Source organism: Musa acuminata, chromosome BXJ3-5, assembly GCF_036884655.1.
Source record: "Musa acuminata AAA Group cultivar baxijiao chromosome BXJ3-5, Cavendish_Baxijiao_AAA, whole genome shotgun sequence".
Taxonomy (NCBI): Eukaryota; Viridiplantae; Streptophyta; class Magnoliopsida; order Zingiberales; family Musaceae; genus Musa; species Musa acuminata.
Genome location: NC_088353.1, coordinates 24462501 through 24485054, shown reverse-complemented (window position 1 = coordinate 24485054; position 22554 = coordinate 24462501). Strand labels below are relative to the sequence as shown.

Genomic DNA, 22554 nt, shown 5'->3' with positions numbered 1-22554 from the left:
CGACCGATCCTTCGGCTCGACGTCCAATCTTTTGATATATTTTTCTCCGACACAACATGATTGTTCCTGCTTTAATTGTCTCTCCCTGATTGAAGTTTCCTGTGTCACTCCAAACATAGATCAAATTATAAACACTATCAATTGGTTTTATTATCAAAATATGAGATTCAACGATATAGTCTTCCAAGCGATGGTACCGCTAGACTAGGAGATAGTAATGTCAGTACCTCAAAAATCAGGGATAAGACTCTTTTAGGCTCCAAGTTTAAATCCACTTGAGGCCTATAAATACCTCTCTCATCCTTGGTTAACATACACAAGAATTGAGAGCAAAAAAGAGTAGAAAAATTCTGTTGTAATCTTGTGAGAACTCCTCTCAAGCTCTAAGTGTTAGTGTGGTTTAAGAGATGAGTAAGTGGGGTGTAAAGGTTCTCTCCTGAACTTGTCAAAAGGAGAATCAAGTGTAAAATGGTAGTTGATCTTTGTCCGTTGAAAAAAGATCGTTAATGGATGCTGATGGCCTCGACAGAAGAGGAATCGGTAGAGTTGATATTGGTCACGACGATCGAACCACTATAAAAATCTAATTTGCATTTACTTCTTACTATTTACCTTTATTACAAACTAAATTCTTACTTTCACTACATTGTCGTATGCTTTCAAAGTTAAACATCTTCTAATTTGCATTACCTACTCGATCCTAATAGGTGGCACTGCCAAACCAAGTGCTGGAATTGCCTATAAGATGGAACGTACGAAGTGTACATTTTCCGAAAGACCCGCACCCAACACTAGCGGTGGTACCGCTAAGACACTAGAAACCCGAGATAAGACTTTTTTTGATCTATTTTTGAAGTCATTTAGGGCCTAAAAAATACCCCACTCTTTTTTGCTTAAGAAAGCAAGAAAAAAAATTAAAAAGGCATATGATTATGAGTTATAAAAGCTTGAAAAGTATTGAGTATTTCCTTCCACCTCTTTAAAGTTTAGAGCTCATTCTAAGGGAGGTATGAAACTTATAAAGGTTCTTTCCTAAACTGTGAAAAGGAGAAAGAGTTGAGAAGAGGATAGTTAGTCTTTACCCATTGAAAGAAGATCATTAGTAAATGCCAATGGCCTTGACGGAAGAGGAATCGGGAGTGGACGTAGTTCGCGACGACCGAACGACTATAAATTTGGTATGTAGTTCCTTTCTACTATTCATTGCTATTACTTTCTAATTTTGTTGCTTATTACACTTATTCTAAGTCAAGCATACTTTTTATATCGGCTTTCATCGAATGAAATTTTTAAAATCGTCAAAATTTTATGATAGCACTAATTTACAACACCCCCCCCCCCCCCCCTCTCTTAGTGTCGTTATGGTCCTATCACTATTAATACTTAATAACTCTTGTAAAGTTGGCTGCCATACTCGAGAATCGACTATGCTAGATTTAGAATTTTTAGGTTTATAAGTCCAGTATCAAAGAGTGGAGTACTCATACAAGACATCATCGGTATCTCAAGTCTAAGGATCAGATATACCATTGGTATGAAGGAATCGCTATCTAACAATGAGGTATCATTAATCATCCAGCATTTCATAAGTGGATCAATCAGTGAACTCATTCTCCAATAAGTACTTACACGGTATCCTTAGTATTCTCATACGAGCAACTATAAGACTAGTCATCTCCATCATATAGATGGGTACACAGCACACCAATCTATCTAGTCATCTCGATGTCCCTCTCGATTGACTTATTGGCCTATTTTATAAAATTCATGTGCACGTGTAAAATATTTTTTAAAAATTTTAGAATTTAATTAAAAATTATTTTTAAATAAATTTTTATTTAATTTAATTTTATTTTATATTTTTTTATATCTTACTAATTAATAGACCAAGTGAGAGAATGTTATATTATATGTTATCGAAAATAAAAATAAAGTACAATTTTGGTAGAATTTCAAATCCTCAACTCTCGTCTCTAAAAGGATAAGATTTTCTAGAGACTAATACGGGGATACCAAGAAAGAGGAGATGGGGATACATGATATTATTGAGAGACTACATATCTTCTCTCATCTCTGCTTAGTCATGTGAACCATTATATATTTTCTCATATCTCCCATTTATCTCTGATCAATTGCTCATACTGATTCTATGAAAGACAAGAAGAGAGAAAAAGATGAATCTAATTTTTTTTATTGATTAGTATTATTATAGCTCTTGAATCCGACGATGATATACCCATAGATCAGATAAAAATTTTATAAGTGATATCAAGAGATGACATCAAAAGATGCATTATGTAAGTGACATCAAGAGATACACATCATAAATTTGATCAATTGTTATTTGATTTCAAATTTTAACAATAAAATTTTTTACATAATAAAAACTTATGGATGATTTTTATGCTTTTAATTTTATCTAAAATAGTGATTATTTGTATCATTTACTTTGTCATCACCTTAGTTTTTTTTATATAGTTAATATAGAGTTGGCTTGTCCAACTTTCTGCAGGTAACCAAATCCCTAAAAAGGTCATGGACATACTTTGACGCTGAATTGAATTGAATAGAGAATGCTTAAAGGAAGACTTGGAGCTATTTCCAATCTTCAAATCATGATAAAATGATATTCTCCATGATTAAGGACTGCTTTGTTTTAACTATTTCAGTGCCTAGCTAATTGTATGATATCATCGACTAACATGATTAAAACTTATTAAAGCAAATAGTACTACTTTGATTACGCAAACCTTGTAGCTCTAACTCACTTTTTTCAGGCTCCTAAATAGTCCTTTCTGAATTTGCACCAACCTTGACTGGGTCCACCATAATGTATGTCATGTCTACATAGCCTCTTCCTCTGTTGGCAAGGTTGATGACTCTTCAATGGATTTCTTAAACCCTAATTTCCTTCAAAACTTAACTAAATTAGTAAATCTGATGTGGCCTGTTATTGGGAAGTACATGAGGCTGTTGATGACCTTTTTAGACTAATCATCCCAAGCAGATGATTGAAATGTTCTTTCAGAAACCCCACATGATAAGGCTCGACGTGGACCAAGGGACATAAAAGGGACACTTTTGCCTCCTCTTTGACATCTCCACCCTGTGCAGGTTGCATTGATGGGGCATGCCTGCGTAGTCTCTAAAACCTGTTCTGAGGTCAATGACAAAACGGGTTGTCCCTACATTGTAGAAAGTTCAACGACAGTAATTTGATGAGAGATGAAATGAAATGGACCATCAATTGAGGATGGATTTAGTCATGTTTGTTTATTGTATCCAGGTTTTAGTCTAATTTATGTTTCCCTTCATATGATGAACAGGCATCACAATTGATCTTTAGAGCCAACAACAACTTAGATTGTAATCCTCAACCACTATCAGGCATAGATGCCAAGTGCATGCCTTAGACAGTCGAAATAAGATGCACAAGGAGCAGTGACCAGTGAGCAAAGCTGTGGTTGCTGTTGAATACTTGTAGATCAAACATGACAAATTAGTATCAAGGACATCAAGCAGAAGTAAATTTTTTGGAAACAATAGCAGGGATTAAACCCCGTGGTTGCACTTAACAAAACCACATTCAATGAATTCATTCTAGTTCCAGCTCACCAACACTTTGTTTCAATTCTTGTCGTCTTACCTAATTCATAATACCACTTTAAGGCTGGCTGTATATATTGATTATATCGGATCCCAGCATTAGCGGAAGTCTTATGCTCCGAGAAATATAATAGAAAAGGCCAAAGAATTTTTTTTTAAAAAAAAGGATATAGAAACTTCATGGTGACCTCACCGCACGCACGCCTGCCATGAAATATTAGAATCAGAAGGGGGACTTAAACTTCTTTCGAAGGCCTTTCCTTGCTCATTCTCTCAGAAAAGAGTGAACAGACGTCTTCATACATACGGAGTGTTAAGAAAGACGAGACATGGGTGCGGCGTTGTTGTTCACACAAAGCAAGGAATCTTACAACACTCACACATTTGCTGGCTTTGCATTGAAATGAGTCTATTGTTAAGATTTTTTTATAGTCTTCTCCCAGAAAACTTCATCCCAGAATATAATTCTTCATTATATCTGAAGAATTAATCCTCTAAAATTAGCTCTCTCTAACACTTAATCAACACTACCTTTTGATTGACTTCTAACTATATATATCATTGGCATCAATGACAAATAAAATCATTTAACATCATCTATACATAGAAAATAATTAGAATTTTTGTGTTGATTCAAGTTCTACAAGCTGGTCTTGAGCTATTTATCTACCGTATTGATATTGAGCTATTTAACTTGGTGGAGAAAAGAAAAACTAATTGGCCTTTAATCATAAATGTCAGGTAGTGAGACCAATCTGTGGCACCTCAATTTGATAACATAAAGCCAACACGCTTTACTTGCTTTAGGTCAAGGTTCACATGTACTTGTACGAGCAGCAGAAAAAGCCAACACACCCTCCTTTTATGTTCTCTTAGTCTGTTGCCCCACAGGCAAAAAAGCCTCTTAGCTTTTGCAAAAGCTAGGGAATGCTTGAGAGTCGGGGAGATGTGGATGGTAAATGGCATCGAATGTGTTACATCTGTGATATTATATTGTCGCTTTTCCTCAGGTGTTCATGTAATTATTGCATCATCAAGGTAGTCCAACTATGGCTGAGATAGATAGAGAAGGGTGGTGCTATTCGGGAAGGACTGTGAGAGATGGAAAATAAGATGTGGTTCCTTGATACCTTTGTACTCGGATCCTTTATTCCATTCGGTCAGGTTGGGAAGTGTATCTATTTCAATTGTAAATGTTAATGTTTGTCCAACTATACCTGTGTGGTTCCAATAAAGTGATGGCGACAGTCTATTCACGTGTTCCTTTGGACTAACAGTTATTTAAGTGACCACATGACATCTCGAAAAAGTAGCTTATTTACGAGCATTTGTGTTAGCTATGACATGGTACGAATTAAGCAAAATCGTAGATGGATAGGAAGATGATTAATTTGTTCGATTTGAGTATAGAACCCAAACTCTTCACAATGAAAGCAATTACATGACCACGAAATTACTCATTATACTAGCAAATCCATCACATGTATAGAGCAACGAGTCCACTAATAACATCCAAGCGTGTGTTTGGGAAACTGCCTCATAAAACGCATGAAAGCATGTATACCATACGTTTTTTGAAACAATGCCACCAACATAAGTGGAAGATGGGAAAATTGATTTATGACAAGACCTATTTGATCAAAAATTCTAAATGCCAATTTCTGGAAACAATAAATCATGTTCTATGACTTCAAACACAGGTCATCCAAGTCTCCAATGTAGAATGATTGTTGACAGATTGCATGAATCATTCCTTCCAAACGGCATGATTCAGAAGTGACATTCTACTTGAGTGCTACTCACACTTGATGGATCGGTATATATGACGAACAAAAAGCAAAGCAGCTCGGAATCCAACCATGCCGAGCATAAGGAAGAAACCATAACAGATGCAAGCCATGTACCCAAAGAAGAACGATGTTTGCATAAACCCTGACATGTCCGAGCGAGCATAATAATAATACCAACAGTATCCATATACAAAAAGGCCAGTTGATCCTCCACATAGGAAAGACCTGCATCATGATAAGCAAAAACATTATTTAAATCTCAACAATGGGAAGAATGGTGACATGTGCTAAGTACAAGAATATCAATCATGTAACGGCATGGTGCCATTGTAAATAAATAAATACCTATTGAAAATTCATACTTCTGGTTTCGATAGAACCATTCCAAATGATCATTCATCATAAAAAAGCAAAATGAATCAAAACCAAAATACAAGTACCTCTCACTAGATTTAGAAGAATATGAATCATTCCTTTGTTTGCATGAAAGAAAATCTAGCATGCACGCCCAACAAAAAAAAAATCAAATCATATTCTCCCACAATGTCACATGGGGTTTAGATGACAAATAATGTGTGAGGTCTCTGAAATCTTGCAAAAAAAACTCTCCCAGAAGAGCTAAAAAATTTGAGCACCAGGAGAAAAACTAAATGTAACTCCATCAGTCAAATCTCTTGAGAACTTGTGCAAAACAAATCCACTTGATGGGAAAGAACTGATTAAACTATTTTTCAGAAGTAAATTGATTAAAGAATCAAGTGACAATAGTAAAAATAACAATGTCCTTATCAATCACCACGAGGATGAGAAAAACAAAGTACAGTGACCATGAATCTAGAGCTTCCATTCCTGTCTAACCTTGAACACAGCCATGAATCAGCAAGACAAAACAACCAATGGCAATATGATATGCTACCAGTCAACTAAATATTTCAAAGACTGATCCACATGATTCATAGGAGAAAGTAATTTCTTTTCTTATTGCAGGGGTGTGTTCACATATGCAGGGGCCAAATGATGAATTCAATGCCTACCCGATGCTGTATCAGTATTAACAATCACCTTGTAAGAGTAGATCAAAATAACAAAAGAGCAGGTGGTAACTATCCCCAGTTTATATTACTTGTATACCATAAAACAAATCGGGAGTTGACAAGGTAAACAAGTAAAACCCATGTGCACACAAGAAGTTATTGTTGAACACCTTTCTCTGCTCAATTAACACTTCAGAAAACTATTACAGAATATGCAACTTAATAATTTGTATCTAGGATGAAGCAGAAGTGAAAATTTGAGAGTAGTTGTTGTCATTACACAATGTGAATTTTAGCAGTTTAAAACCCAAGAAAAATAAAATTTTATACAAAAGAATTAAATATTTTGGTACTTGGGAAAGGGTTACATGAAGAACATGCTGCATAATATGCAAGACCAGAGAGAGAGAGAGAGAGACAGAGAGAGCAGCCAGTGAAAGTATTTGTCAAGCAGAAAATTTTCAAGTAACTGAAACATTAACATAGGAATATATAACAGAATGTAATAGTTCTTATCGACAAACCTGAATAAGTAGGGAAATAATTTTTAACAAAGAATATATAAATGTAATGTTGAGCAATTATCAGTTAAGGATTTTGAAATTTGGGCTGTCTTTCTTGCAAATTGAAATAATAAATTAACATAAAGACTATAAGTATGTTATGCACACATATCAGAAAAAAATAAATATGCACAATATGTTTTGAGAATGCATTTTAAGCAAAAATAAGAGTTAATGACTGATCCATATCCATTTGAGATGCACACTTGCATATTAATAATAACAACAACAGCAATAAGCAGCCGTAATATTTTAATCATTTGGGATCAGCTAGATTGAACTTTTTCTGTCAATAAGCTCTGTGAAAAAACAATACCTAGGTTATTTGCCCGTATGATCAACACTTGCACATCAATCACAGGGGCAAACACAGAACAATGAGGCTAGGGTTTCTTCCATCTTAATCTTATGATGAAGAGTTGGGAACAGCACATATTAATTGGGTTGACGTCACTTTTATCCATGGTATCTAAAATAAATTAATGCATGCTAGAATCAACAATTGAACCACACATCATATAATATGTATGTTTTACTACATTCATAAATTAGGTTCTGAAACTGAATAATGTAAAGAGTAAGCTTAAATTTTTTCATCTGCTGAATACCATCTAGCATAGTCCAAACAAACCATGTTAAACATGCAATTCATGTATTACCATACTTATCAGAACAAACTAACATGCTACAGTTTCTTTGCTTGCAACCTTTCTCGTTGTAAGATATATGATAACAATGAGCTAATATCTCAAAGAAAACAGCAATAAAATATCAAAATCAGAAGTATATACACAATAGCATATTGTCAAAAAAAATAAATTCTTTCTGAATGTATTAAGATTCTGAATTTTTCTAGACTTTGGAAATAGAATTTCTTGATTGGTTTGCAAGCATTTATCACTATATTTTATTTGTAAAACTTTAGTTGGCAACTGCATTTTGGAATTCATTAACTGCGTTTTGTTACATTGCTTATCAATTATGTTGGAACCATGTATGAGACTACATAGCTATTGTTAAAGATCTTTGGAAAAATATTAAGGATGCCTTTGGATGTTCGCCAAAATTATTATATAGACTTTTATGAAACTTTCAATTATCTGAGTGTCATGTTGTTTAAGAAATTTTAACAAAATCTACTTAATCTAGAAGTTACAAATTTCTACTTTGGAAGTAGAATTTCTTGATTGGTTTTCAAAAGAGAACTATTAGTCATGGCCCAGGGAAAGCATTGGTCATAAGGAGAAAAAATTATCGTATTCAAAAATTTCAATCAAAGTAGAAATTTGTAACTTCTAGATCAAGTAAATTTTGTGAAAAACAGTGATTTAAAAAGCGCTAAGGACCAAAAGGGGCTAAGGTCCTAAAACGCTCGAGGCGCTAAGGGCTCGCCGAAGCGTAGCGAGGCACTCTAAAATATTAAAATATAAAAAAATAAAAATTATTTTAATATTTTAAAATTTTCTCTACTATTAACAGTAGAGTGTGAGAACGAGAACGAGGTGAGAAGCTGGATCACAGTGAGAACTGAGTCGCGGACAAGAGGCTATTGTCTAAGAGCAGGGATACTGGTAGTAGAGAGCAACGACAACGGGCAATAATAAAGAGCAACGGTAGCTGTAGCGGATTGTCACGGACAAACTTCTAAACAAGATGTTTGATGTAATGCTTATGTATGTCCGTGTCTTTTGGCATGTTCATACCTTGTACAACATGTAGAGGGGCGGCCAAAGGCTTAATAGTCCCATTTTAGTTGGGTTGGTGGCCTCTTTAGGCTTGTAAATAAAGGTTGTGTCATGTGAACACGTGCGAGAGATTTTCGGTCTGTAATGGACCATTTTACCCTTTGTTGTGCAACTGTTCAGACCTTGTAAAGTCTGTTTGTAATTTGCATTGTCTATGAAGTGTTTTTCGAAGATGTTTGCTTATGGATCCCGATTAAGGCGATCTCTCTAACTCGTTCTCTCTTTTGTTGGTCCTAAGGAAAAATGGGAGGCTTCGGGGAGGCTGACCTATGCGGACGGACACGCAAGGGTGCCGCACAACTTAGGCAAAACCAGCTAAGTCCGTGACAGATGGTATCAGAGCGGGACAAGCACTCATAGAAACACTTAGCATGCAAACGTGAGGGACCTAGCGGGGCTGCGTTGAGGGCAGTCAGCACACGCGCGACCGTTTGGGGGAAAACGGGCATGGAGATGTAGAGAAAAGGAGTCGCTCGGAGGAGCGAGCATCTAAGATTGGCATTCAGAGGAATGGCCAACCCTTCGCGCAAGAAGCACCACGAGAACAGACAAGTTTGGAAGAATGAGGAGCACACAAAGGTTGGGATGGCTGAGTTTGAGCTACGGCTCAACGTTGACAACTATACTTGATGGTGCTCAAGGCAAGCGAGGCGCTTGGTAAAGGATGAGACCATGCAAGGTGGAATGAGTTGCTCAACGACCAAAAGAGTTATGCAAGGCTCACAGAGGTGAGGGGAATTGCTAACTCGAAGAATTTGGTACTCATGTATGGGCTTGTATGCGGACGATGGAATGTTCGTAGCCATCCCAAGGCGATCGAAACTCGGCGCCATGGAGCATTGAAACTTTCTCTTCGACATGTGAAGGATACGTCCATAGGAGGCTGAAGTGTGCAATGAGTTCAGCATGTTGCTAGGCCTTGAGTGGCACAGCGGGGGCTGTATTGACGTGGAGTCGCAATCTAGCAAGTGCGTTTGCAGGAGGCAGAACAATGCACAATTTGTTCAGCAGAAAGGAGTAGTCCAAGGGGATGGTGGTCTCCGAAACGAAGAGAGATGTTGCTCCAATGGGACAGTTATCCAGGAGGGATAAGTCCCGACTCTCCAGAGGGAGAATCATGTGAGACGGACCCCACAAGTTGAGGAGGAGTACCTCAACAAACAACGACTCCACGAAGCTCAATGGACTGAGCAAGCGGCGAGGAGTCATCGCATGATCTCGCTTGAGAGAATGCATTGGTGGATGCATTGCGAGATCAAGTGGGGGAGCGACCTAAAGTAACTTAAATGAAGGCACACTTGGAGTCGATGTGGAGATCGGACTCAAGGGAGGGCTGACCCGTAGAATGGTGGGCACGAGGGCCACCATCGACTCAATGCAAAAACGAGGAGCGGAGCAACTTGGGTGTAACTTGGCGAAGTACTCAAGCCGCATAAAGGGAGCCAGCATAGAAGTTGGAACATGGAGCAGAGGCATTATGCTTTCCGTAGAGAGAGGTCAAGGACATGAACTCTTACAGAGGTAAGAGTAGGATCATGTTGTTCCATGGGTCCTTCATTCTAACGAAGTGGACTCATCTTGCATGGTGCCAAAGACAAAGGGAGCTTCTGGGCACATGCACCTTATCTCGGAGGAGCATTTGATGGAGGAACTAAGGCGACTCAATTTGCGGAGACGAAGTTGGGTTCAGAAGGCCTTAGCACGGGGCAAAAGGACGCAGAGGCGGGTACTCTTGAAGAATATGCCATAGTGTTGCCATTCAAGTTGCCATGAAGGAAGCGGTGCGCAGCGAATATTGTGCTGGTAGAGGCAGAGGCCCAGGATCCAAACAATGGTGCACAAATTATAATGAAGTCGGTGGACTTCGGGAGCTACTAGGCGACGGACTGTCCTAGAGCGGTGCTTCATCTAGGTGTGACCCAAGAGTGGGTGGATGAAGGTCGATTGCCAAAGGAGCGAACAAAATCGAAGGTGGAAGAGACCCGGCGATGTATTGGTAGAGGCCACACATGGAGGGTTCACAATTCGAGTTTATTCCACAAGGATCAGAATGCAATGGAGATGTCACCAGGAGGCGATATGGTGCAGCGGATCGTGGTGGAACAGTTCGTGGCAATGCGATACACACGATCTAGTCCCGTGAGGGATTAGATCATATGGAGGTATGATCGGGAGCTACTGGAAGCTCCACTTCGGTGAACAACACGACGGCAAGAAGGGCTATGGATTCAAGGAGTGAAGGCCATGGTACCGCAGAGGCGGGTCTTCCGTGAGTGCATCGAATTTTACATCGAATGAAAATCTTGGTCATCAGCATATGGGGGCTGTGTTCCACCAAGGGAAAAGTTCGAATACAAGTACCAGTGAGTTCCATGGGAGGGACTTGATCATACAGAGGTATGATCGAAGCAGCTGGAGAGTTGGACTGCTCCAAAGCTCATATTCGCTTAAGGGAGCCCGACAAGTCAGAGGACAAGGTCGAGTAAGCGAACGTTGCTACCAAGGAAGCTAAGGAGAACAGAATCGGTGCAAACCCTACAACGTGATGGCAGAGGCCATGCATGGGAGTTGCAGTCTGACTTTCCATCGACCAAACGGACTGCTTGGAGAACACAAAGGTGTTGAAGCAGGGGGTCGAAAGGGGCGAGGAAGCGACGATGAGTCCAGAGGGACTTAGCTACCCAAAATCAAGCATCAATTAGAATGGAGGTGGACTTAGAGGAGTGCCACGGAGATATATCTACTGATCATAAAGAAAAGGGATGCAGATGCGAGGCGACGGATAGTAGGGCCATTGGCATAGTAGCGCCATGGTATCGAAGAGGCGGGACTTCCATGAAAGTCATTGATCCCTTTCTCTCATGGAGGGAGAGCGCTTGGTCGTGAAAGGGGCCGAGGAGGTGGAGCATGCAGAGGCAATCTTCAAGTACCGAGACATGGCTGAAGGACAGAGGCCGAGGAACTTCGTAAGACCTGTGTCAATGAGCTTCTCATCAAGATAGCCAAAAGTGAAGGACTTCGAGTCATGCAAGAGTGCATAACCAAGGAACGAAGCAGGCAGTACGCGGTGTTGTACCTTTGCTACTCAGTGGAGTAGGCGCAGGGTTGATGGAGAAGACGGTACAATCCCATAGGCGACCAAACCTATGAGAGAATTACTCCAAGTTGGGGTGAAAACTTCCCGCATTCCAAAAGTTCGATGGCATTGAGAAGGTGAATCACAGTAGCTAACTCAACGCAAGGAGTGCAAACACTTCAAGTGCTTCAAAAGTGTGAGCAAAGAGCAGGCGAAGGCCGATAACCAGCTCGATGCATAAAGTACAACCTCGAGGAGGCGGGCGAAGTCAAGTAACCTTTGCCTTCTCAACTCTTAAGAGAATGGGCAAAACCGAGTACCCCAATTCTCTTATCTATCCAGTAGAGGAGCTCTGCATATGTTCAAAGACCCTTCGAAGATAATGGAAGACAATAGTTGTCAAATCCTCACCAACGGTGATCAGTATTACTGAGAGTAGATTGTCCGCTTCATTTCCCAACGAAATGCCAATCGAAAGCGGAAGTGATGCGAACCTACTTTGATGTGACAACTAAGTGAAAGAAGAGTCAATGAGCAAATTTTGTGGAGGAAGGACCCAAAACTTCAGAAGTTTGCGAGACGATGCTCGTTAAAGCTCCAACAAGCATCCACCCAGTTCGAGCAGCATGAGGAATTTGAGAGACTGGCGCAGTAAGGATGGTCTTTTCCTTCATCTGGGGGATCCGCAGGAATCAATAAGGATCAACACAACTCAGCCAATCCCACACCAGAGTCAGAGTCATTGGTGAGTTGAAGCAGCATGACGGATCAAAGGTACGACTATTCAAAAACAGCAGCGGAGAGCAACTAGGAGCCAAGAGACGCATTGTAGCTGAAGCAGTAGATTAAAGACTCAGCAAAGGCGAAGAGTTGTAGTGTCGACAAAGGCTTCAACGAGGATGTCGAAGGAATAAGTAGGGGAGAATGTCACGGACAAACTTCTAACCAAGATGTTTGATGTAATGCTTATGTATGTCCGTGTCTTTTGGCATGTTCATGCCTTGTACAACATATAGAGGGACGACCGAAGGCTTAATAATCCCATTTTAGTTGGGTTGGTGGCCTCTTTAGGCTTGTAAATAAAGGTTGTGTCATGTGGACACGTGCGAGAGATTTTCGATCTATAATGGACCATTTTACCCTTTGTTGTGCAACTGTTCAGAGCTTGTAAAGTCTGTTTGTAATTTGCATTGTCGATGAAGTGTTTTTCGGAGATGTTTGCTTGTGGATCCCGATTGAGGCGTTCTCTCTAACCCGTTCTCTCTTTTGTTGGTCCTAAGGGACAATGGGAGGCTTCGGGGAGGCTGACCTTTGCGGACGGACACGCAAAGGTGCCGCACGACTTAGGCAAAACCAGCTAAGTCCGTGACAGGATGGGAACAGAGAGCAACAGCAACGTTAGCGGAGAGCAGTGACAGCGGCAGTGGAGAGCAGCAGGCGACAGCGGAGAGAGGCAACGACAATGGCAGCGGAGAGAAACGACAACGACAGCGGAGAGCAACAATAGCGATAGCAGCAGCGACAACAACAACAGTGGGAGGAAGTCGTTAGGGGGAGGCTGCAAAGCAACCAATGCAGATGCGACCGAACTAGATCTAAAAAGCTGGTTTGGTCGCTTGGTTTAAATCGGGCGCTCGCCCGAAGCACCCAACGCTTGGGCTCGAGCGAGCACCTAAGCGACACCTCTTTGAAGCGCACCACCTTGTCACGGACAAACTTCTGGAGTAGGATGTTTGATGTAATGCTTATGTATGTCCGTGTCTTTTGGCATGTTCATGCCTTGTACAGCATGTAGAGAGGCAGCCGAAGGCTTAATAGTCCTATTTTAGTTGGGTTGGTGGCCTCTTTAGGCTTGTAAATAAAGGTTGTGTCATGTGGACACGTGTGAGAGATTTTCGGTCTGTAATGGACCATTTTACCCTTTGTTGTGCCATTGTTCAGAGCTTGTAAAGTTTGTTTGTAATTTGCATTGTCTATGAAGTGTTTTTCGGAGATGTTTGCTTGTGGATCCCGATTGAGGCGTTCTCTCTAACCCGTTCTCTCTTTTGGTGGTCCTAAGGGACAATGGGAGGCTTCGGGGAGGGTGACCTTTGCGGACGGACACGCAAGGGTGCCACACGACTTAGGGAAAACCAGCTAAGTCCGTGACAGATGGTATCAGAGCGGGACAAGCACTTATAGAAACACTTAGCATACAAACGTGGGGGACCTAGCGGGGCTGCATTGAGGGCAGTCAGCACACGCGCGGCCGTTTGGGGGAAAACGGGCATGGAGATGTAGGGAAAAGGAATCGCTCAGAGGAGCGGGCATCTGAGATTGGCATTCAGAGGAATGGCCAACCCTTCGCGCAAAAGGCACCACGAGAACAGGCAAGCTTGGAAGAATGTGGAGCGCACAAAGGTTGGGATGGCTGAGTTTGAGCTACGGCTCAACGTTGACAACCATACTTGATGGGTGCTCAAGGCAAGCGAAGCGCTTGGTAAAGGATGAGACCATCCAAGGTGGAATGAGTTGCTCAACGACCAAAAAGAGTTTTGCATAGCTCACAGAGGTGAGGGGAATTGCTAACTCGAAGAATTTGGTACTCATGCATGGGCTTATATGCGGACGATGGAATGTTCGTGGCCATCCCAAGGCGACCGAAACTCGGCGCCATGGAGCATTGAAACTTTCTCTTCGGCATGTGAAGGATACATCCGTAGGAGGCTGAAGTGTGCAACGAGTTCAGCATGTTGCTAGGCCTTGAGGGGTGCAGCGGGGACTGTATTAGCGGGGAGTCGCAATCTAGCAAGTGCGTTTGCAGGAGGTAGAACAATGCACAGTTTGTTCAGCAGATCGGAGTAGTCCAAGGGGATGGTGGTCTCCGAAACAAAGAGAGATGTTGCTCCAACGGGATAGTTATCCAGGAGGGATAAGTCCCGGCTCTCCAGAGGGAGAATCATGTGGGACGAGTCTCACATGTTGAGGAGTACCTCAACAAACAACAACTCCACGAAGCTCGATGGACTGAGCAAGCGGCGAGGAGTCGTCGCATGATCTCGCTTGAGAGAATGCATTGGTGGATGCATTGCGAGATCAAGTGGGGGAGTGACCCAAAGCAACTTAAATGTAGGCACACTTGGAGTCGATGTGGAGATCAGACTCAAGGGAGGGCTGACCCGTGGATTGGTGGGCGCGAGGGCCACCATCAACTCAATGCAAAACGAGGAGCGGAGCAACTTGGGGGTAACTTGGCGAAGTACCCAAGCCGCATAAAGGGAGCCAGCATAGAAGATGAAACATGGAGCAGAGGCACAGTGCTTTCCTTGGACAGAGGTCAAGGACATGAACTCTTGCAGAGGCAAGAGCAGGATCATGTTGTTCCATGGATCCTTCATTCTGATGGAGCGGACTCATCTTGCATTGTGCCAAAGATGAAGGGAGCTTCTAGGCACATGCACCTTAACTCGGAGAAGCATTTGATGGAGGAACTAAAGCGACTCAACGTGCGGAGGCGAAGTTGGATTCAGAAGGCCTTGGCACGAGGCAAAAGGATGCGAAGGCGAGTACTCTTAAAGAATATGCCACAGTGTTGCCATTCAAGTTGCCATGAAGGAAGCGGTGCGCAGCGAAGATTGTGCTGGTAGGAGTAGAGGCCCAGGATCTAGACAATGGTGCACTAATTGCAGTGAAGTCGCGGGACTTCGGGAGCTACTAGGCGACGAACTGTCCTAGAGCGATGCTTAATCTAGATGTGACCCAAGAGTGGGTGGATGAAGGTTCATTGCTAAAGGAGCGAACAAAATCGAAGGTGGAAGAGACCCAAAGCAACTTAAATGTAGGCACACTTGGAGTCGATGTGGAGATCAGACTCAAGGGAGAGCTGACCCGTGGAATTGTGGGCGCGAGGGCCACCATCGACTCAATGCAAAAACGAGGAGCGGAACAACTTGGGGGTAACTTGGCGAAGTACCCAAGCCGCATGAAGGGAGCCATCATAGAAGTTGGAACATGGAGCAGAGGGGCAGTGCTTTCCTTAGACAGAGGTCAAGGACATGAACTTTTGCAGAGGCAAGAGTAGGATCATGTTGTTCCATGGGTTATTCAATCTATCAGAGAGGACTCATCTTGCATGGTGCCAAAGATGAAGGGAGCTTCTGGGCACATGCACCTTATCTCGGAGGAGCATTTGATGGAGAAATGCGACTCAATTTACGGAGGCGAAATTGGGTTCAGAAGGCCTTAGCACGAGGCAAGAGGACTCAGAGGTAGGTACTTTTGAAGAATATGCCACAGTGTTGCCATTCAAGTTGCCATGAAGGAAGCGGTGCGCAGCGGAGATTGTGCTGGTAGGGGTAGAGGCCCAGGATCCAAACAATGGTGCACAAATTACAGTGAATTCGGTGGACTTCGGGAGCTACTAGGCGACGGACTATCCTAGAGCGGTGCTTCATCTAGGTGTGACCCAAGAGTGGGTGGATGAAGGTCGATTGCCAAAAGAGCGAACAAAAGCGAAGGTGGAGGAGACCCTGCGATGTATTGGCAAAGGCCACACATGGAGGGTTCACAATTCGAGTTTATTCAACAAGGATCAGAATGCAATGGAGATGTCACCAGGAGGCGACATGGTGCAGCGGATCGTGGTGGAACAGTTTGTGGCAATGCGATACACACGATATAGTCCAAGGAGGGACTAGATCATATGGAGGTATGATCGGGAGCTACTAGAAGCTCCACTTCGGTGAACAACACGACGGCAAGAAGGGCTATGGATTCAAGAAGTGAAGGCCATGGTACCGCAGAGGTGGGTCTTCCGGGCGTGCATCGAATTTTGCATCGGATGAAAACCTTGGTCATCAACATATGGGGGCTGTGTTCCATTAAGGGAAAAGTTCGAATGCAAGTACCAGTGAGTCCCATGGGAGGGACTTGATCATACAGAGGTATGATCGAAGCAGCTGGAGAGTTGGACTGCTCCAGAGCTCATATTTACTTAAGGGAGCCCGGCAAGTCAGAGGACAAGGTCGAGTAAGCAAACGTTGCTACCAAGGAAGCTAAGGAGAACAGAATCGGTGCAAACCCTACAACGTGATGGCAGAGGCCATGCATGGGAGTTGCAGTCTGTCTTTCCATCGACCAAACGGACTGCTTGGAGAACACAGAGGTGTTGAAGCAGGGGGTCGAAAGGGGTGAGGAAGCGACGACGAGTCCAGAGGGACTTAGCTACCGAAAATCAAGCATCAGTTAGAATGGAGGTGGACTCAGAGGAGTGCCACGGAGACATATCTACTAATCGTGAAGAAAAGGGATGCAGATGCGAGGCGACGGATAGTAGGGCCATGGGCATGGCAGTGCCATGGTACCGTAGAGGCGGGACTTCCGTGAAAGTCATTGATCCCTTTCTCTCATGGAGAGAGAGCGCTTGGTCGTGAAAGGGGCCGAGGAGGTGGAGAATGCAGAGGCAATCTCCAAGTACCGAGACAAGGCTGAAGGGCAGAGGCCGAAGAACTTCGTAAGATCGGTGTCAATGTGCTTCTCATCAAGATAGCCGAAAGTGAAGGACTTCGGGTCATGCAAGAGTGCATAACCAAGGAACGAAGCAGGCAGGACGCGGTGCTGTACCTTTGCTACTCAGTGGAGTAGGCAGCAGGGTTGATGGAGAAGACGGTACAATCCCAGAGGCGACCAAACCTATGAGAGAATTACTCTAAGTTGGGGTGAAAACTTCCTGCATTCCAGAAGTTCAATGGCATTGAGAAGGTGAATCACAGTAACTAACTCAACGCAAGGAGTGCAAACACTTCAAGTGCTTCATAAGTGTGAGCAAAGAGCAGGCGAAGGCTAGTAACTAGCTCGATGCATGGAGTACAACCTCGAGGAGGCAGGCGAAGTCAAGTAGCCTTTGCCTTCTCAACTCTTAAGAGAATGGGCGAAACCGAGTACCCCAATTCTCTTATCTATCCAGTAGAGGAGCTCTGCACAAGTTCAAAGACCCTTCGAAAATAATGGAAGACAATAGTTGTCAAATCCTCACCAATGGTGATCAGTGCTACTGATAGTAGATTGTACGCTTCATTTCCCAATGAAATGTCAATCGAAAGCGGAAGTGATGCGAACCTACTTGGATGTGACAACTAAATGAAAGAAGAGTCAATGAGCAAATTTTGTGGAGGAAGGACCCAAAACTTCAGAAGTTTGCGAGATGATGCTCGTTAAAGCTCCAACAAGCATCCACCCAGTTCAAGCAGAATGAGGAATTTGAGAGACTGGCGCAGTAAGGATGGTCTTTTCCTTCATTTGGGGGATCCGCAGGAATCAACAAGGATCAACACAACTCAGCCAACCCCACACCAGAGTCAAAGTCATTGGTGAGTTGAAGCAGCATGGCGGATCAAAGGTTCGACTACTCAAAAACAGCAGCGGAGAGCAGCAAGGAGCCAAGAGACGCATTGTAGCTGGAGCAGAGGATTGAAGACTCAGTAAAGGCGAGGAGTTGTAGTGTCGACAAAGGCTTCAACGAGGACGTCGAAGGAATAAGTGGGGGAGAATGTCACGGACAAACTTCTGAAGTAGGATGTTTGATGTAATGCTTATGTATGTCTGTGTCTTTTGGCATGTTCATGCCTTGTACAGCATGTAGAGGGGCAGCCGAAGGCTTAATAGTCCCATTTTAGTCGGGTTGGTGGCCTCTTTAGGCTTGTAAATAAAGGTTGTCATGTGGACACGTGTGAGAGATTTTCGGTCTATAATGGACCATTTTACCCTTTGTTGTGCCATTGTTCAGAGCTTGTAAAGTTTGTTTGTAATTTGCATTGTCTATGAAGTGTTTTTCGGAGATGTTTGCTTGTGGATCCCGATTGAGGCGTTCTCTCTAACCCGTTCTCTTTTTTGGTTGTCCTAAGGGACAATGGGAGGCTTCGGGGAGGCTGACCTTTGCGGACGGACACGCAAGGGTGCCGCACGACTTAGGCAAAACCAGCTAAGTCCGTGACAGCCTGGACATTAAATGAGGCGCTTGAGCCTCGCCTCACCTAGCCTCGCCCGAGCGCTTAGGCGAGCGCCCAACCGCTTTTTGAAATCACTGGAGAAATTTGCTTAAACGTTAACACCTAGATGACTCAATGTTTCATAAAGTCTATATAATAATTTTAGCAAACATCCATAGGCATCCTTAATATTCTTCCAAAGATCTTTAACAATGGCTATGTAATCCCATACATGATTCCAACAGAATTGATAATCAGTGTATCAAAATGCAGTTGATACCAACTAATGTTTTACAAATAAAATATAGTGACAAAATGCTTGCATAGATATAAGCATGCAAAAAATGATAATCTGAATTCTGAAACACAAAAGCATCTCACTATGCAGCAGCAATTAAATTTCTGAAAAGAAGAGGCATCTTGCTGTATGCAGCAACAAGTTGTGTAAAGAAAGATGGTGCATGGATGCATGGTAACTGATGTTTGTTAACAAGTTTAACAAAAAATTTTGTTGCCAATACAAAAACACTTGTCTTACCTCCACCACCATTCATGGTCCTCAGCAGCAAGTTGAAAGTAGGTCAGTGCCACAGTTATAAAAGCAGTGACAATGATGAGGATAATGAAGACAATGAAGAGAATGCTATATATGGTATAAATTCTGTGACCCCACACACTTGCAAATATGTAGTAAAGCTCAATGTAGATTGCACTGAAAGGAAGAAAACCAGCCATTATCATCTGCGGAATAGCTTGTCGATACCAGGGCAATTCTGGAATCTCTCTAGGATATTTTGTCGTACGACAAGGTGCTTGGAACTCTATTTTGCTGTTTTTACCAGCAATTCCACCCAAAACAAGCAAAGGAGAGGTCACCAGCGTCCATATGAGGACAATCACAACAATAGTTCCAAACGGTAATGCTGCAGTAGCACTATACACAATGGCAACAGTGTTGAGGAAGCAGAATGTCAGGAACAGAGGTCCACAGAAAAGGCATCCTGTCAATAGCAAATTTCTTACCTGCCAGTCAAAAAGGAAGATATTTGTAACCTTATATATAGGTCGATTGTTACATTTTCTAAATTAAGCATATGCATGAAATATGAAGCTATGCATCACAGAAAAAAAAAGCAGTGAAAAACAAGCAGAAAAAGACATACCCAATTTGTCCCTTCGAGCTGACAATAGAATGAGGTTGCAGCATATCCAGCAATGCCCGAGGTAAGTGCATAAATGATCACAAGAGCAGTAAAAAGAGCACCACGATTGTAGGGGTAAAACACCCCAACAAGTGCAAGAATAAAAATGAAAACCGTCCTGCCATGCATGCAAAAAAAGAAGGTTAAGACAAATCAAGATAAACAATATGTCGTGCAATAAAATCTTCAATAGCCTATGTATACTCCAAGGTTTCAACACTCAAAACAGCTCTAACTTAATATTAAAGAAAAAAGTTGGTCCTTACAATTCAGCTTTTACCATTTGCAAATTAATAAAAGCAAACTTCACCAATTATACTTACAGAGTAAATAATTGTGTGCCAGAACCAAGACAGGCAGCCAGCAGTGACTTGTTCTTTGGAAACCTAAAGACATCACCATGGATATATTTCCACCCAGTCTCTTCTTGGTCCTCAGCAGACTCCTCATCATGTGCATACCTAGAACAAAGGCCCAAGGAATACATAAGAATTGAGTTGAGTTTAAATTTCTAAGAGCAAAACACAAAATTGTTAAGACATAAATTTGCTCCCTGGACAAGGACCATTAGGCTGTGAAGTGAGAACAATGGCAAACTACACTACTTACGAGTTCAAATATTAGTGCCAAATGTTGTTGTGTATGAAAAACAAAGTGGCATTCCCAAGGATATATTATTTAAAATGTAATATTATGTCGCATAACCTGGGGTTAGCTAAATGTTCCAAGTAAACTAGTAGAAACAGATCAAAGAAATCAATGCATAGAAATGTGTATGAAATTCAAAATCTTCCCAACATCTTGGTGTACAGTTTCCCATGTCTATATTAACAGGAACATTTCCTACAACCCAGGACAACATCATGCCCCACCACACAAGATAAGTTCAATGTGAGAAGAAATAGGATGGTGGCAAGCTTTTTGGGAAGATATAAGCTGCTAGTGGTGGCACTGCATAAGCCTTCTGACACAAAGGATTAAGTGAATTGCAAATGGCTTCTTTCAGTCACATATGAATATTGATGAATATAATTTTCTCAAGGAAAAAGACAGATATCAAAGAAAAAAGAAAAAGATTTTTGCTAGAAGTTCTGGTTCAAAATAATAGTTAGGAAAGATGACACTCCCAGAAGCACTTACCACTGTCTAGGCATAGAACATATACCATTATAGTATCATGCAGGTAACTACAACAGTCTAATATAGTTGAGATTTAAAGTTCATAATGTGGAGTTGAAAGATCACAAAAACATGATCATTAAGATATAACATACGAATGCCTATTATTTGAAATCCATAACCAGCTAATCCAGCTGTTGCACATTTTTTTAAAAATTAACCACTCCATGATGTACTATCTACATATAACTTTGGCATATACATCTTTGCATATATCGAATAACATCTAGATATGCAAGCAATCCTCAGTACTGACCATTCCTCATACTGTTTTAGTACTCTAGGGTTTTTCCTCCTTTTACATAGCTTAATAAATGATCATTACAAAAGCAATTATCCTAACTACTTGCAAAAGAATCTCTTAGTGCTTAAATTGTTTCAATAAAACTTTTAAATTTGATCTTATGGGAACAAAGACATATAATATAAAAAATCCAACTGAATATATGTTAAGGCTGAACAGAATCATTTCCATCATCAAATATTCTATCATCTAACGACTTTCATAGGGCTCAAAATTTATTTGAATTAAATAATAGAGATGGCAGTAGATATTCAGGCATCACCAGGGTCTCGTAACCAGATACATAGGAAACAGGTTAGGATAAACATTTATTTAATTCACTCACACACAGGCCCATATTTGGAAATCAGTCTACATTTCAACTCTTAAGTATTTTCCACCAACAATTATATGTTCTGCAACAAAATAAAACCATAAAAGCCAAGGGACAGAAATGTGGAAGATTCATTACTTGACAAAATCGTTTTTCAGCACCCTCATGAGAATTGTGGCAAGGAATCCAGTCAAGAGAAGAACTGTCACACATGAGTTGATAATTGAGAACCAATGGATCTCCAGGTGATGAGGTAACGAAGAAGTCTGGGAGTACTTCTCCATCCTCTTCTCGAATGGTGTGCTGGTCTCCTTCCACTTCAGAGAGTATAAGAATTCTACTTCGGTATCCCTGTCCTCTGTCACATCCAACAATGTATTGGGATCGGTGTGGACAATAATCTCAATCACCCGGTCATTGTTGTACAGAACATCGAAGTGGAAGCGCTTGTAGAGGTAGTACTTGTACTCCCCAAGGTCCTTGCCTTCCTTGTCAACCTTACCAATGAATCCCCAGAGTGGGAGATCATCATAGTACATCTGGAAGTAGTAGTCCTTGGTGACTGCACTCCTGAACTTGGCTACATCTTCTTTTTTTAGCTTCTTCTTGCAAAGCACTTCAGACTCACGATCAACACGAAAATCAAGCTTATATGGTGCATCAACCAATCGGTCCCCATTCAGAACTTCACCAAGTGCTTCTTTTTTCTCGGTCACATGCTCTGTTATCAAGATCAATATGAAATGAACGTATAAAAGAAAACAGGATGGATGGTGG

The 22554-nt window shown here is 41.8% G+C and overlaps 1 protein-coding gene across 1 annotated transcript in view; it reads right to left on the bottom strand.

The window, feature by feature from the left end:
• Nucleotides 1-5048: 5048 nt before the first annotated feature.
• The window catches only part of LOC103974692 (transmembrane 9 superfamily member 2), an 18326-nt gene continuing 820 nt past the window's right edge, over nucleotides 5049-22554 (bottom strand). The window contains exons 3-7 of the mRNA XM_009389567.3: nucleotides 21916-22498; nucleotides 20305-20442; nucleotides 19943-20099; nucleotides 19318-19802; nucleotides 5049-5621 (exon numbers count right to left, since the gene is read on the bottom strand). Of these exons, the coding sequence (XP_009387842.2) occupies nucleotides 5402-5621; nucleotides 19318-19802; nucleotides 19943-20099; nucleotides 20305-20442; nucleotides 21916-22498 (1583 nt within the window). The 3' untranslated portion in view covers nucleotides 5049-5401. The remainder of the gene's footprint in view (nucleotides 5622-19317; nucleotides 19803-19942; nucleotides 20100-20304; nucleotides 20443-21915; nucleotides 22499-22554) is intronic.